The sequence below is a fragment of the Candoia aspera genome, chromosome 1, assembly GCF_035149785.1.
Source record: "Candoia aspera isolate rCanAsp1 chromosome 1, rCanAsp1.hap2, whole genome shotgun sequence".
Lineage (NCBI taxonomy): Eukaryota > Metazoa > Chordata > Lepidosauria > Squamata > Boidae > Candoia > Candoia aspera.
In genome coordinates, this window is record NC_086153.1 from 172,250,471 (window position 1) to 172,268,328 (window position 17,858).

General features: G+C 38.3%; 1 protein-coding gene across 2 annotated transcripts in view; it reads left to right on the forward strand.

Moving 5' to 3' along the window:
* Nucleotides 1–15,985, forward strand: part of LANCL1 (LanC like glutathione S-transferase 1) — a 29,820-nt gene extending 13,835 nt beyond the window's left edge. For both annotated transcript variants that reach the window (XM_063317915.1, XM_063317917.1), the window contains 7 exons: nt 1,595–1,802; nt 10,003–10,138; nt 10,743–10,889; nt 11,645–11,827; nt 12,153–12,329; nt 13,545–13,617; nt 14,712–15,985. In XM_063317915.1, the coding sequence (XP_063173985.1) occupies nt 1,595–1,802; nt 10,003–10,138; nt 10,743–10,889; nt 11,645–11,827; nt 12,153–12,329; nt 13,545–13,617; nt 14,712–14,788 (1,001 nt within the window). In that variant the 3' untranslated portion in view covers nt 14,789–15,985. The remainder of the gene's footprint in view (nt 1–1,594; nt 1,803–10,002; nt 10,139–10,742; nt 10,890–11,644; nt 11,828–12,152; nt 12,330–13,544; nt 13,618–14,711) is intronic.
* Nucleotides 15,986–17,858: the final 1,873 nt, after the last annotated feature.

Here is a 17,858-nt window from a genome sequence, read left to right on the forward strand (position 1 = left end):
TTGTAATTGATTTATTTTCTAAACAAGCTCATTTTGTTCCATGCGCCGGAATGCCCACAGCCAACCAGCTTGCCAAGCTATTTATCCAGCATATCTATTCATTTCACAGAGTCCCTGATAGAGTGATAAGCGATCAAGGTTTTCAGTATACTTCTACGTCCTGGAAATCATGTTTAAAACTAATTGGCGCCTCACAAGCCCTAAGCTCGTCAAACCATCCACAGACGGATGGGGGGATGGAACAATTGAATGCCACCCTGGAGCAAATGTTATGGTTCTATATAAATTACCAACAGGATGAATTCCTTTTGCTGAAGTTGCTTATAACAATTTGGTTCACCAGAGCATGGGATTATCTCCATTCCAAATAGTGTATGGCCAAGATTTCGTGCCGATCCCCAAGCTGCCGCAGGGGCCATCTGAATCTTGTTCATCCAGTGAGTGGATGGAGGAGATTCATTCTAATTGGCAAGTGATAGAGAAAGCGTTAGCTGAAGCTAAGGAAAGTTTACAAAAAATATGCTGATCGCAAGAGATCCCCAGAGTGGGAATTTAAAGTGGGAGAGAGAGTATACTTGTCCACAAAATTTTTAACATCATTGCAGCCATCTAAAAAGTTGGGACCAAAAACTGTGGGTCCGTTTGAAATAGAGAAAATCGTAAACCCTGTCACGGTGCAACTAAAGCTCCATAAGAATTCGAAATGAATCTACCCTGTTTTCCATTGCAGCCTACTGAAACAGGTACAAGAATCATCTAGATGGCACCCAGAACAACCTCCCCCAATGCCCACAATGATTGAAGAGGAACAACATTACGAAGTGAAAGAGATCTTAGATGCTCTCAAGACCAGAGGAAAATTACAGTACCTAATCAGTTGGAATTATTTTCCAGAGCACAAATGGTTGGACAGTAAACACGTTCGTGCTCCAGAGCTACTGAAAAAATTCCATACCAAATATCCTGACAAACCTAAGGACTAACCTTTCTCTTTCCTTTCCTTGCAAGGATTAATTTATTCTCAATAAATCTGAATTCTGCATTTTCAATTGTGCGTGAGTCAGGTCATTACTGGGACCCAAAGTGTCTGGTGTCTATTAATGACACCAGAATCTGAGATGCAGGGAAAAAACGCCCCAAGTATAAGCTCCTCTTGATACGATCTTCACAAGGATTTTATGTATATGGCACCATGATTCTCAGGAATACAATCTGTTGTCATTTCTAAGAGTGTTACCCCGAAATTACCTGGAAAGTATCTTTCAAATATATGACAATGGATATTTACTGTTAGACTGCAGATAGTACATTTAATGTCACTTTAATGTATTTCTCTATTTCCAGAGAGATTTTACAATTTAGGATTGTAAACATTGTCATAGAAATGTTAGTAATTACATGATTTTCTGTTTTGTATTAATGCGCAATTGAAGAGGCTTTGTCTTAATAGGCAGTATAATTTTTAATTATAGAATAATTAATGAAATGAAATTATTAGCTGTTAATGGTTAAATAATAATTGATAGTGCATCAAGATACGCCTTATCAAAGGGTAATTTTGGTAATATTCTACCTTTTCTAACTCTCTTTTCAGGCATTGCTTTGCTATATTTTCATTTGCATGAGGTATATGGAGACCCAGCCTATCTTCAGATGGCTCAAGAGTATGTAAAGAAGAGTCTTAGTTGCTTGACAAAACGATCAATCACTTTCTTATGTGGTGATGCTGGACCTTTGGCAGTGGCTGCAGTGGTATATCATAAACTACACAATGACAAACAAGCAGGAGATTGCATTGCTCGGTAATGTCTTAAAATATTTGAATAGATTCTCAGACACCTTAAACTTGCCATGATACAAATTGCCTTACTTCTGGGGGGGGGGGGGAGCCATTTCCACCAGAAGATTGCTCTTTGGTGTGCAGCACCCATTATTTCAGCCATAATAGATTAATGAGTAAGGTTGCCATTCTTAACTAAATTGCAATATGTAGGAAGGGTTTGTACATTCATTTTTAAAATTATTAATTTTGACAGACTATGTAAGGAAAATATTGGTAAGTTGCATAGGCTTTCCTTGAATAATAATCTGCATTTAAAGTTTCACTGCTGACTGTTTTTCAGCTAGATTTGTATTTCCTAATTAAATTCTGCTAGAATATTCAAGTCTCTGTTGTTTAAAGCAGTGGTATATGAACAGCAATATTTGACTGCGGGTCTGAGGTACAGCTGATACCCAGTGCACCTTCATTTTATTTGGACTTGTATAAAAGTCATTGGTATGAAAATGGCTTTATGTACACTTCATGGATTGTGGCAACCATAAATAAGATTTGTTTTATATCTATAAAGAAATTCTGATGCTATTTTAAATTTATTTCAATGTAGTAAGCATATTGTACATTATTTTTATACAGTTACATTTATATTTCCTGTACTATTGTTATCCAGGAAGATCTGAGTACTTCTTGTTGTATATATACTTTTTTCTTTTAAAAAGACAGGTATTCCTTCTCTCTTGTCCCAAATTCTGGAAGTATATTTAGTTTATCAGGTTTTGATATCATAACATTAGCCAGAGGTTCCTGTGGCAGCTTGCATATTCTCATATGACTCTGGCTTGTTGTAAACGGGATTGGAGGCAGGCACACGTCCTCCATCAGAACAGTATTCATATAAATACAATTCTACTCTTTGTTCATTTGGAAAAATTTTCATTTGTTTCTCCCACACTTAACTCCTGTTCTCAGAATGAGAATTCAGTCTAATTACATACTGCCCTCTAATGGTATTATTGGAATAAAGCACGGGTTTTGTAAAATAATTGTCCTTGAAGGATGAGTTTTCACAGGGACTCTACCTTGACTAACATGACAAACATTTCCTTAAAAACTGAGTTGAAAAAAACTTGGATGACAATCTTGGGTCTGTTTTGTATTGATACATTTTTGCTAATTTCCACTTGAAGTATGATACATTTAGCATTAATTTGATGTTATCTCCCAGCAACTAAAAAGATAGGCTCTTAATCACAGAGATTTTTACATATTTAAGATAGCAATGTTTTCATTTTAGCCTTGAATTTTTTAATCAAAGTATGCCCAGTTCTCTATATCTTCCCACAATTTTCAGTCATCCATTTCCAGAATCCACACTAGTATCTGTGTGATATAAGTGTTAGTAATTACTATACTTTTGCCACTAACCAGAGCAGCGTAAAGTGTTACATACCTCTTAGGTGTTGCACATAATCCTTTGGTTTTTAGAATCCAAATAAGCATTTTTATTTTTATTACTTCTCTTTTGCATTTCCTTCCTTCCGTATCTTCTGGTATTTCTTTTTGAGGGCTAATATTTTACATTGGTCTCCCTGGAATTTATTTTATTACTGAAAGATGTTTGTATACACTACAAAAGATACTTCATATTTCCTTCACTGGAGATGTCAGTGGGGAGATCTGAAAGCTCTGCATTAAGAAAAGGTTTTATTTTCTCAGTCGTTCTTTTGCTAGTTCTTCACAATTTTATTTCATTTATACACAGCTGTCAAGTATCTTTATATTTGATTTTTTAGCAACATAAAATTTTTCTAAATTCCTAATGGAAATCTTTTAAATGTACTCCAGTGCAATATTATATAGTTATGATATTAATGCATTTCTACTTGATTCAAAGTACGAAATCAACATGGTCTTTTTTATAAACTGAAGTATCATATTTGTCTTACATTTTAGAAATCTGTAATAGGAACTACTGCTGACAGCATTGTTGTTTATTCGTTTAGTCGCTTCCAACTCTTCGTGACTTCATGGACCAGCCCACGCCAGAGCTTCCTGTCGGTTGTCAACACCCCCAGCTCCCCCAGGGACGGGTCCGTCACCTTTAGAATATCATCCATCCACCTTGCCCTTGGTCGGCCCCTCTTCCTTTTGCCCTCCACTCCCCCTAGCATCAGCATCTTCTCCAGGGTGTCCTGTCTTCTCATTATGTGGCCAAACTATTTCAGTTTTGCCTTTAATATCATTCCCTCAAGTGAGCAGTCTGGCTTTATTTCCTGGAGGATGGACTGGTTTGATCTTCTTGCAGTCCAAGGCACTCTCAGAATTCTCCTCCAACACCACAGTTCAAAAGCATATATCTTCCTTCACTCAGCCTTCCTTATGGTCCAGCTCTCGCAGCCATATGTTACGGCTGGGAACAACATTGCTTTAACTATGCGGACCTTTGTTGTCAGTGTGATGTCTCTACTCTTAACTATTTTATCGAGATTGGTCATTGCTCTTCTCCCAAGGATTAAGCGTCTTCTGATTTCCTGACTGCAGTCAGCATCTGCAGTAATCTTCGCACCTAGAAATACAAAGTCTTTCACTGCTTCTACATTTCCTCCCTCTATTGGCCAGTTATCAATCAAGCTGGTTGCCATAATCTTGGTTTTTTTCAGGTTTAGCTGCAAGCCAGCGTTTGCACTTTCTTCTTTCACCTTCATCATAAGGCTCCTCAGTTCCTCTTCACTTTCAGCCATCAAAGTGGTATCATCTGCATATCTGAGATTGTTCATGTTTCTTCCAGCGATTTTAACTCCAGCCTTGGATTCCTCAAGCCCAGCATGTTGCATGATGTGTTCTGAGTACAAGTTGAATAGGTAGGGTGGGAGTATACAGCCCTGCCATACTCCTTTCCCAATCTTAAACCAGTCCGTTGTTCTGTGGTCTGTTCTTACTGTTGCTACTTGGTCGTTATACAGATTCTTCAGGAGGCAGACAAGATGACTTGGTATCCCCATACCACTAAGAACTTGCCACAATTTGTTATGGTCCACACAGTCAAAGGCTTTAGAATAGTCAATAAAACAGAAATAGATGTTTTTCTGAAACTCCCTGGCTTTTTCCATTATCCATCGGATATTGGCAATTTGGTCCCTAGTTCCTCTGCCTTTTCTAAACCCAGCTTGTACATCTGGCAATTCTCGCTCCATGAATTGCTGAAGTCTACCTTGCAGAATTTTGAGCATTACCTTACTGGCATGTGAAATGAGTGCCACTGTTCAATAGTTTGAACATTCTTTAGTGTTTCCCTTTTTTGGTATGGGGATATAAGTTGATTTTTTCCAGTCTGAAGGCCATTCTTGTGTTTTCCAAATTTGCTGACATACAGCGTGCATTACCTTGACAGCATCATCTTGCAAGATTTTGAACAGTTCAGCTGGGATGCCGTCGTCTCCTGCTGCCTTGTTATTAGCAATGCTTCTTGAGGCCCATTCAACCTCACTCTTCAGGATGTCTGGCTCTAGCTCACTGACCACACCGTCAAAGCTATCCCCGATATTGTTATCCTTCCTATACAGGTCTTCTGTATATTCTTGCCACCTTTTCTTGATCTCTTCTTCTTCTGTTAGGTCCTTGCCATCTTTGTTTTTGATCATACCCATTGTTGCCTGGAGCTGACAGCATACATAAAGCATTTTTAACATATGTAGCTGTAGGTGTTACTCAGGCTTGTGAGATTTTACTTTGTTTTTGCAACCAATTCTCTGGTGCAAAAGAAGTACCCTCAGATTTAAAGTAATCTAAACCCAGAAGTTTGCTTTCAATTCTAAAGCCAAACTCAAGGTCACAGTTTTTCCATGTGAAAATTCACTCCTAGTTATTTCAAGCTTTTTTATTTTGGGTGCATAATTTAATGTGAAGGATTAGAGTACTGCTTACTGCTGCTTATGAGTCAGAAATTCTTTCAAATCACCAAGAGCTTTTGTTCACCTCTCTTCTACTCCATGGATTTTTTTTTATCACTTTCTTCAGCATACACTTGTAGCAAGGTGTCTGTCACAAAACACGTAACACGAGCAAGCCAGATCCCTCCTTGAGATTTCTACCCACCCATCTTCTTAGCTGAGCTCCAGGGTGCCTCAGCGTAGGTATTCCCCAAGTGAAAGAGTTTCTCCCAGGACAGGAAAAAAAAGCTGTCAGCCTGTATTCTTGAGTGGGGTGATCCTCCCTTTTCTCAGGTTTCCGTATAATCTGAATAGGGGAACAATATGGGATCTAACTTCCCTATGACTGATCTTATAAGTGGAAATGATTCCACATCCCTCTTTTAACCAGGCCAAGCAGGCCTCAGCAGCTTTTGAATGCATAGTGCTAGTACAAACCTAACACTGGAGTAACAGTGAATAAAGGATTTTTATTTTAATACAACAACAGGAGTACTTGGGGAATAAGGTAGTTTAACCAATTTGTAGGAGGCCTAGATCTTTATACAAGCATTAAGAGTTGTTAGCAAATAGACAAATAAACATAGACAGAAAATGTGAGCAAAGCTAAAACTATATAGTTAAGCAAAGCAACGTTGAAAACAAATGAATAACCCCTTGAAGCTTCTGCCTATTCGTCCCCTGCCAATTTTACTCTATTGGTTGCATTCTCCTAGTGCTTTGGGGCAAAGGGCCCAGTCAGGAAATTTGATCCTACAATTCTTGTATCCAAATCAAAATGGTTTGGATCTAGCTGCTTTTCCCATTTTAAATCTCATTCTTTATTCCTCACTGAAGAGGACAGTGGCTTTACCTAAGACTCCTTTTGGCTTGTAGATTCTGATGAAGTGGATAGGCTGCTTTGTAGCATGACCCCAGCCACCAGTGGGTTAGATCTCTGTCCCTCCTAGCTCCTATATGGGGCTGGAAGGCTTGTAATAGGCTGGATCTGGGACATGCTCATTGCCTTGTTTCAGGAATGAGTAATGCCTATAATCTTGAAGGAGGGTATGGCATGCTACAACCTTAAGAGGCCCTCTGGCTCCAGATGTCACTAGTGCAAGTACAGAACTGGCTGTTGAAGTCTTGTCCCAGTGTCTGGAAGCTGTTGTGGTATAGATGGACCAAAATAGACTGAAGTTAAACTTGAGCAAGACAGAGTTGCAGCTTCTGTCAGCTCCAGTGTTGTCTCTTAAAGCATTATCCTTAGGAAATAGGTCTGTACTTCTGGATGCACAGGTTGGAATCATGGCCAGAAGGGCCTTTGTCCACTTTTGGCTAGTGCACCAGTTGCAACCCTACAGGGAGTGGGAGGATCTTGCTACAATTGTTCACACTCTTATCTACCACTAGTCTGGACTACTGCGATGCCCTGTACATAGGGCTGGCTTTGCAGTCTGTTAGGAATGCCAATAAGTTCAAAATCTAGCTGCCTGCTCTGGGAATGGCATGGTTCCCAGGTATCTTCAGGATATCCCCTTCTGTGTAGAACTAACCTATCTGGTATTTTCATCCTAGGTGGGAGGGGTAGGGACCTGGAGACAGTGATTTTCTGTGGTGGCCTCCATCTTTTGCAACAGCCTCCCACAAGAGATTCATGTAGTACCTACTTTGGCATCTTTCAGAAAGGCCTTGGAAACTGAACTCTTTCACAGGGCATTTGAAGCCTAAGGCTTGTTATTGGTGATTTGGGGTAGGTGTCATGGTTCTTTGTGTTCATTATTTTTTTCCTTGTTTTTACCCTTGATTCTATTGTACGTTGTATTATTATATTGTAAACCCCTGGGAATTTATCCTGACTGAATTAATCCTGAAGGTGTATAAATTCAGTCAATCAGTGAATATGGGGAGGTGTGAAATGGACGCTTGATGAAGTAAAAGAGGCTGTGGGTGAGAAAAAAATGCTGCAGAAAATAAGGTTGAAAGAGATATTGGGTACACAGTGAGACGAAAACATAGTCAGAAAAAGCAAGGAACAGTTAAGAGTAAAAAAGGCAGAGTTCGTACAGAGTGATTTTGATGGAAAATAATATGAATATTTTTGAAGAGAGCTAAATAAGGATTCTTCAGCAGAGTGAATGGAATTAAAAATAAATGTATGAAATTACTTGGAATGAAATTGAAACAAGGGAACACAGGAAAGACTATTGCACAGTAATGGTGGATCTGTTGAAGAGTAAACTTGAAAGAAATGTTATAAATGTTACAAATGTTCCCCTGGCACTACCAAGGGAAAAAATGGCAAAAAGGTAAGTCATAAATGCTATGAAAATGTTGAAAACTTGTAAGGTTGCACACAAAGAGTGTGTACCTGGAGAAATGTTAAAATATAGATGTATTTTGCTAAGGGTTTGGCTGTGCAACTGATTTGTTTGTATGCTCATCAGTGCTTGATTATTGTTTCCCTATTCAAAAGGAAAGGGAGCAAGAGTGAATGCAAAAACAGCCAGGGATTAGTCATGTGCAAGTAGATGGTGATAGAAACTGAAAGAAAGAAAGAATGAATGAATGAATAAAACATGCTTAGTAGAATTCTGATTGAGAAGGCATGAAAGATAACAATGAGCAAAATATGGAAAACGCAGAGAGGCATCCTACCAGGTAGAGAGAGTGCAGAACAGATTATTGCTTTTTGGTGGGTCATTGAAAAATATTTAAATATTTTAAATATTTTATTTTAAAGTTTATTCTATCTTTATCAATTTAGAAATGGTGTATAATAAAGTGTATAGACTTTGTGGAATATTTGTGCAAATACAGAGTTCAAGGTTGATTGCATAATGCAGTAAGTGCTGTATATCATAATAAAGTGTGAATAACTGGAATATTTGGTGAATGATTCAATGTTGATCAGCAGTAAAGCAAGGATGTGTGATATCCACTTGGTTGTTTAATGTATTTCTAGATAAGTGTATAACAAGTGCTTGTGATGACATTAGAAGTGTTTTAGTGAATGTATGCAGATGATTATGTATTGTTGGCTGAGAACCTGAATAATTTGCAGTGGATGTTTGATAGATCATATGATGCAATGAATAGTTGGATCTGAAATTTAATGCATTAAGACCAAGGTAGTTGTATTCTTGGAAACTTCACATAGGCACCTGGTTCACCAGCATCAAGAAGCAGAATGCTGTACCAGATACACCTTTGGGTTGGTTCAGGATGTTTATTGTGATTTTTAACATTTTACATCCTGTTTCACATTTTGTCAAAGGTCATTTGACTTTTATTTTTTTAAAAAACATTAGCAAGAAGCAAAACCATGAATGATTGTCAGATTGTCAACTTTAGAGAGTTAAAGAGTTGTCAGTTGCAGTTGATGTAGAAACTTCCCAGGACTGCTGAACATTAATAGTCTGCAAGCGACCGAAAAATTCTGAAACTGAGGGCCTTGTAGGATGTGATGCTTGTATCTAAATTCAGATTCCAACTAAGTCTGATTCTCCTGTCAATACTAAGCATTTTTAGATGACCAGTAATGATTTTGCAAGAGAGCTGCTATTTTGTTTCTTTAGTGTGTTTTTTCAGATTTTTCTTCTTGTATTTTTGTTAATTAAATTTAATAAAAGTAATTAATTAAAATTTTAATTAGTTAAGTACAATAAAAATTAAAAATTAATAGAAAAATATACATATATGAGAACTGTGCTTGGTATCTGAAAAAGCTCCCCAACTGCATATACACTATCCTATATGGAATATACTTGTGTGAATATACCATTATTTAAAGTGGTTGATAATATGTCACACATTTCTTCCATGTTGTGCTCACATAATTTAAAAACTTTATTCTGATTGATTGAGTGATTGATTTTAGTTAGGTCTGTACTCCCTCAATATATTTTACTGGAACATACTGAACAGAATTTAACTTACATGTTACTTTCTTCCTAGAAACACATGTTGTGAATAGGTGAAGGGGATATGCAACTTTCTTTAAGGGCTTGGAATAAGTTAAAAAATGCTTTATGTTGGAGGGGTTATTTTGTTTCTTTTGTTACCTTGTAACTTAGGATGAAATAATGTTATTGATTGTAATTCAATTCAATTTAATTTAATTTAATTTAATTTAGGCACAGCCGAACTCCAAATGGCTCTGGGCAGCTTACAACGTAGTAAAATATAAAAATAAAATAAAATAATCTATAACACTATTTAAAACTGCTTAGAAAGGATTCTCAAATTGAGGGTAGGGGGAACTTTCTCTGTCATTGAATTATGAAAGTTTAATAGACCTTTTTGTTTTTCAAGCTTGTTGCATCTGCCCAAACCTGATCCACGAGTCCCTGATGAAATGCTATATGGACGTATGGGGTACTTATCTGCTCTGCTGTTTGTGAACAAACATTTTGGAGAAGAAAAGATCCCTCAAAATCATATCCAACAGGTACTCTGTCTTTTTTTTTTTTTTTGCATCCTAAGCTACCCAAACATCTAGAAACTCCTTCAGTGGGTAATAATGGATCCTTCGAAGGTCTGCTAACCCCATTTAAAAAGCAAAATGGCCAAAATCTCATGAGATCCCCAAATCTCACATGTTTGGCAAATTCCATGAGATTTGAGGAGTATAATTGCCAAAATCTCATGAGATTTGGAAAGGTCCTAAAGTTTGTCTTTTGGGGGGGGTGGAAATATTGTTGGCCCCCACACTAAGTTCTCTTATTTATTAAAGGTGTGACGCTGTTCATATAAAAACAGACAAGCTTGATAGTTGTAAGTTAAGAAAATTGTTTATTCAAAGCCTACTTGGCTGTGAACTGATTAGAGATGCATAACATTTAATCACTTTATCTATGAAACTCCTTCAAGACAGGTTCTTAGCAAATTTGATGGAGGGATGCTAGGATATTTAAAGAGCTTGAGTCCCTTCTGTTGTATAAAATACCTAAAATAAATTGTTGTCACGCTTTTTCCATTTTCTTTATGCCAACAGTAAAATTTTGAAGCACAGCCTTAAAAACAGCCATTGTTATTTCTGATTCTTCCTGCAGGTCTCTGAGGCAGTTATGGCATCTGGTGAGAATCTGGCCAGAAAGCGAAACTTCACAGCTAAGAGCCCACTCATGTATGAATGGTACCAGGAGTATTATGTAGGAGCAGCCCATGGGCTAGCGGGGATTTATTACTACCTCATGCAGGTGAGAGGCATCCTGCAGTATGGAAAAGGTCCATTTAGAAGTGTGCAGCCACTCATACATGGCTTAGGTATGGCCAGAGACTTCATCACCATTAATGTGGCACACATTGTAAAATAAAAGCATGTGAGTTTGCATGTCTGTACTGAAGGGCAAATATTCTTCTTCCGTGAAAATTTATATCCTGCACATAAAATAGAGTCCAATTATTTTTTACAGCCATAAGCCAAAAGTATAATGAAGGTATTTTGAAGTTATAAATAGCAGTGCATAAAACATGAGACCAGTATAATAAACTCAAAATTGAGCCTTTTTTAGATTAAAAACCTTGAGAAAATAAAAAGGCCATCATGGCCACAGCACCTTGCTTTGATTCACCAATCTCCCCTTCTGCTGGCTTCTTCAGAAAATTGGTAGATGATGATGGTGGTGGTGGTGGTGGTGATGATGATGCCTTTTTTCTTCTGCTTTTAATATGATCTGATAGTACTCTTCTGAATTACTATATTCCTTTTTAATATACCAGGTAATTTAAGGCTTACTGTCACTTTATTTGTTATTAGGGATTAAGAATTTGGGCATAAATACTTTTAATAAAAACATTCGGCTTCTTTCATGTTTGGAATGTTTTACCGTCCTCCAGAGTCTGACAATGTGAGGGATAGTAGTACTTTTTTATTTTTAAAACCATGCTTAAAACCCAGATGAAGCAGCATCTTATGACTGATTTATGAGCATGCATATCTTTCTTATCTCAGCCTGGTCTTGGTGTGAGTCAAGCAAAGTTGCATAACATGGTCAAGCCAAGCGTGGATTATGTCTGCCAGTTAAAGTTTCTCTCTGGCAATTACCCCCCCTGCATCGGAGACAACAGAGATTTGCTGGTCCATTGGTGCCATGGTGCACCCGGTGTTATCTACATGCTTATTCAGGCCTATAAGGTAGGTAGTAACAGTTTGACAACCTAGCAAGATTTTATCCCTTCATGTCAGAATGTTTAATATTTCTGCCCCAACTAAAATGGAAATTAGATGTCCCTGCCATGCATTTTGATGATCTTACTTTTGTCTAATAATGACAGCTGGTAGTGACGTTCCTTCCATTTATCACTCAAATTTTTTTTTCAAGGAAAATGACAAAGTCTTTCTGTTCCTGTCCAAGAGAGAGCGAGTGGCCATTAATTAGCAAAAGTATGCTGAAACTTTCCTGTTTCATCCTTGGATGATGCAAGAAGCTGTCAAAACAAAATGCTGCTTGTTTCCTCAGGTGTTTGGGGAACAGAAGTATTTCAGTGATGCTTTGCAATGCGCTGATGTGATATGGCAGTTGGGGCTACTGAAGAAAGGATACGGGCTGTGCCACGGTACTGCAGGCAACGCATATGCCTTCCTGGCGTTGTATAACCTTACTCAAGACATGAAATATCTCTACAGAGCTTGCAAGGTAAGCACATGCTTATGTGGGACAAGATGTTCTCCTTAGGTTTGTCTTCAAAATAGTTTGGCCTGCAGAAAAGTTAATCATCCACATTTTGTCTGTTGGGTTACTTCATACAATACACATGACATTTATTATCTGTCTGAAAAGGCTGGAAAATGGGGACTAATGGAATAGTCTCTCTCATTCTGATTTTATTTTATTTATCTGGATTTTAAAAGAGCCCTGAAGCTGTTGGAAAGAAAGATTGCAAGCTGCTTGGGGTTCAGCTGAGTTCTGAACTATCTTTTTATTTTATTTTATTTTTCCAAATTTAGCAGAACACGGTTAACCACTGGGAAGTTGTTGAGATATATATTGCAGATTTCCTGCACAGAAGGTGCTTCTGTTAATGTATCTTTCTCCTATTAGTTACACGGCTTAAAGTGAGATTACCTGTTTTTCTTTTCTTTTCCCTTACACAGTCACAGGCTTTGAAGTGTGGTGGTGGTGGTGGCTCAAATTTGTTGTCAGTATTCCATGGCTTGGTAGAAGGAGAGAGGGGTGACTTTTACCAGTTCCCCTTTTCTCTACAGCCCCTTCCATCTTAAAAGAGATGCTCTGGAGGATACAAGACCCTCTAGCACAGTGCTTCTCAACCGTAGCTACTCTAAGATAGGTGGACTTCAACTCCCAGAATTCCCCAGCCAATATGCTGGCTGGGGAATTCTGGGAGTTGAAGTCCACACATCTTAAAATTGCCAAGTGTGAAAAACACTGCTCTTGAACAATGAGGGTTAGGAGCCTGAATGCGAAGCATTCCCCTCAGCCTTGTCTGAACTGCATACCCCAAGACTGAAGTATTTTGTCCCTAAGCTTTCCTGTCCCATGAGTATGCTTCTACTCAGCTTTTTGCCCCAGAAGGTCTTGATATGCCCAAAGAGCTGGTTCTTCCCTCCCAAGCCCAGCCTGATTTTTTTTACCAATCACTTTTTGACTTTACCCCAGTTAAACTGTGATTGTTAAAATGTTTGCAAAAAGAGTTTAGAACATACTTACAAAACACCTGCAAATATATTATGTTAGCAGCAGGTAGAGCTCTTGAATATTCTGTGTTCAGGATTGATTATTCAGTATTAGCGTATCTTGAGACATATCCTATGAATTGAACTACCGCAGACTATAAGCAACTACCTCCATGAAAAAGTATTTATACTAGATAAAAGTGTAATGTTTTTTTAGTTTGCAGAATGGTGTTTAAGTTATGGGCAACATGGATGTCGGACACCAGACACTCCTTTTTCCCTTTTTGAAGGTAATAGTCACTCTGCTTTTCCGCTCTTCAGTCTCTTAATGTTTTCAACTGTGAATTTAATGATAGTAATGATTGGGGATGGATAACCAAAATATGGTCTCATAATCCCAGAGTTCTGCATAAGCTAATAATAATATACATGTGGGTCAGGTCAAATTTTTTGCAGCTGAATATTGTATTTCTCTATTCTACTGTATGCAGATTCCTGCATCTGTTGCCCTCCAGATGTGAAAGGATTATTTATTGGTCGAGAATGCTAGTGTATAGTCATCCCAACATATCTAGAAGAGCCCTGGTTGAGTGAGGCTACTGTTAGAGCAGACAAATGGGTTGTCTCTCCTTCCAGGAGGGGGATCTCTGACCTTACTACAATGAGTTCAGCTGCTCCTTTGTGCTTATCCATGACAAACTGAAGCAGGACGGGAAATCATTTGAGGACCCCAAAGTCAAACTGCCAAAAAATAAAATAAATAAATAAAAGGCCCTCAAATTCCAGCCACACTTCCTTTTGCCCCTGGTAATTAAAAAAATATAATACGGACTTGTCTGTCCCTCTTCTATATCATATTGGAATCATCTGATTATACTACTATTATAACTAGCACCAACACTTACATAATAGTTGACATATTTTGCATTATCCTAGTGTTGCAGATGCGGAGAGACAGTAGCCTCTGGTATTGTCTTTTGACTAGTTCATGGCAGACTTGAAATTAATTGTACTAGAAATGTTCTGTCTCACACTTCCATCCAACAGCCACTGTGCAACACTAGCTTTCATTACACTGTTCTCCCTATCTTCACTCAGAACGTTTGATCATGTGACTATGATTGCTTCTAGACACTTACTACTTCACTATTGCCATAAGTAAATCATTGCAGAATACATGTTGTCTGCTGCTCTAAAACAGCCTTCTCCCAACCTACTGTAGATGCCCTACAGACATCTGAACTTAAGTTCCCAGAATAGGAATTCTGGCTGTTTGCTGACAATTCTGGGAACTGAAGGCCATGCATCTGAAAGGCATTCAGATAGAAGCTGTCTGTTGTATTTATGCTTCTGTTTAAGCATATTTATTGCCTTTTTTTTCCAGGAATGGCTGGAACAATATATTTTCTTGCTGATCTGCTGATACCAACCAAAGCCAAATTCCCAGCTTTTGAACTATAAATTCCTTCTCAGCCAATACTAAATACTGACAAGACGTTGGTTGCACTTCAGTTCTCTGGAAAAGGCAGATTAAGTAGGGTATCGTCTCAGTTCTTGGCTAATAAATTCAAACCCTAAGAGGAGGAGTATTAATGTTTTACATTCTTTTCTGTGTCTGATCTACTTTTAAAAGCTGCTAGCCTTTTTTTCTAAGCACTCTAGGTTCAGAATACAGTTTTGTCTGTTTTACTGAAGGGGTTGCAACTTGACTAATGTTTTCGGAAGATAAAAAGGATAATATATTTGGAGCTCAATTATTTTTCCTTGCTTCTTTAGTAGCTATGGGACAGATCTTAAAATTACTATCTGGCAAGAAAGATTTCTTGTGTTGAATCTCCAAGAGACTGCAGGGGCTATGGCTAACAGAAGAATTTATCAAAGCCCTTTCTGAAACATACATCCTTCTGATTTCTGTGCACATTTGTTGTTGAAACAAATGTACTATTGTTTTATTAGCAACCTGTCACCAAGCTTATAACCCTTGGATAAATATCCATGCCTTCAATGAATGCTTTAAAGCTCTTTATAGCACACATTCAACAGGAATTGGGTACATCTAGATATATTTACTGTTGCATTTTTCTTTATCTGTAACAGGTTAGAACAAATGTGGATTCTCTATAGCATAGGAGGAGTCTGAAATCTTTTTGTAAATAGCTACCCATCACTCAGACTTTACCGGTAGCCTGGTGTTAGCTTGAGTTAAGGTAAAATGTCAACTATACTTCAGAAAATGTTGAAACGAGTCTTCTCACATATTTAGATTAGCACTTGGCTGACCTTGCCATGCAAGTACTGTAATACGCATAATTAAATGAGATAGGTAGCTGACTGCTTTGCAGCTCCAAATGAATTATTGAAAGAGACTGTTCCTTAGTTTCTCCCACCTTATATTGGCATAAATTACTTCGAGGTTGCAATTCTTACCAATATGGAGCGAAAAAAAAGAGACTGTGTTACTTAGATGTTCATCATAACTTTCAGATAGCAACATTCAGTACAGTGAATATCATCTGTGTGGTATGAATATCTTGTTCCTTTGACTTTTAGGTAAAGTATAAGCATTGTTTATGTGGCTAATTAATTTGAAGCCTTTGAAACATACTCTAGCCTGCTTGTTGCTAAGGTTCATTGAATTAAAGCTGTTTTGGACAAATACCTTGTTTTATGTTCTCTGTAAATGTCAAATATATATAGAGAGAGAATATAATAGCCCTTTCAAGGAAGGAAATTAATCTATAAATGGCCAGAATACAACTGTGCTGTGTAGATTAAACATGAAAACTCAATTTTTGAGAACCATATGGACATAGCTATGTAGTTTTCTTGGCAGCAGTACCGAAGTGGCTTGCTATTGCCATGTTCATACATACAAACATATGTACATATCCATCCCACTACTCCCTTTTGGGATAAGCAGTATTATTCGTTTAATTGTCAACCTGTATGCTACCTCAATCATATAAACATTACATTAAGGCACCCAAATTCATTTACTTGCTCTGCCACCAGTTACATATAAGTCACAATGATTCACTCCACTTTCCTAGTCAAAGACAAATTCTGTGGCCTTTCATACATTTTGTTACCATCGTACCCATTCTGCATGCATTATTTCTGACTAAGAGTTGAAGTAGTCAGTTTGGGCACATTTTGGGCAGTATGCCATAAAGCCAGTTTTATCCCAAGCATGTTCACACTGTTCTCTAGAAATGAGAACCTCTGATCTTGCTAGCCAATATACCATTGCCCATATCTGATCAGCTAGGAGGTACATGCAGTGTCCTGACACTTTCAGGATACCACCCTAGGATTTTTTTTCCAATTTCCCGGTCTAACCTATTTCCCTGATGTTTCTAGATGTCTCATGTACAGATACAAGCAAGCGTGGCCTACTTCTCTTTTTCTGAGATAAACCAAAGTTGGGTAGTTATTGCTACCTTAGCAGGGTAAAGTTTTCCTTGAATCAAGCTTGACTCCTTGCGACTAGGAGGATATGCCCATCCTGTTTTCTGTGCAGCCATACAAAAGTGGACACCATCTAACTACTGTCCAAACTCCTGTTTGGACTACTGCAATGCGCTCTACGTGGGGCTGCCCTTGAAGAATATTCGGAAGCTTCAGCTGGTACAAAATGCAGCTGCCTGGATTGTAGATAGTGTCAGCTATTCGGCACCTCTGCTTCGGGAGGTGCCTTGGTTGCCGGTGTGTTTCTGGGAGCAGTTCAAGGTGCTGGTTGTCACCTTTAAAGCCCTTCATGGCTTGGGACCGGGTTACCTTAGGGACCGTCTTTTCCCAGTCAGTTCTGCCCGTCCAATCTGGTCCAGCAGAATGGGCATGCTCTGGGTCTTGTCAGCCAAGAAATGTCAGCTGGCAGAGACCAGGAAGCATGCCTTTTCTGCTGTGGCGCCTGCCCTCTGGAACATCCTCCCTCCTGATATTAGCATGGCCCCAACCCTGTTGGCTTTCCAGAAGGCCTTGAAGACCTGGCTTTGTGCCCAGGCCTGGGGCCCTGAGTGTGGGAAGGGCCCCATTTCATGGTTGTGTTAGGGTTTTTAAGATTGCTCGGCTGTATTCATATTTAATTTTTGTTATTGTTTTTATTGTTTTATATTATGACTGTTTTTATTGTTAGCTGCCCAGAGTCATTGGTTTGAGATGGGCGGCTATACAAATTGAATAAATAAATTAAATAAATAAATAAACTAACTGATTTCAAAAAGATGACAGAACATGGAGTTGCCCTCTATGAAGAAAGATGCTATCTCTTTATCCTTGAGAAAAGAAGGGGTTCCTGTAACAATAAGCTATAGGGGAGTCACTCTTGAATACATTTTAATCAAGCTGTGTATGGAGAAACAAGATATACTCATATATGTTTGTTGAACTGGAAATTAGGAATGAGTCAACAGGACAAGAGCTGACAGACTAGAAGAAAAACAAGCATGTGATCCATAAGTGAGATAGATAAAGAGAGGGAAAGCATGGCCCGAACCACCTAAGGCCAGGCGCAGGCTGCCCTCATGGGATC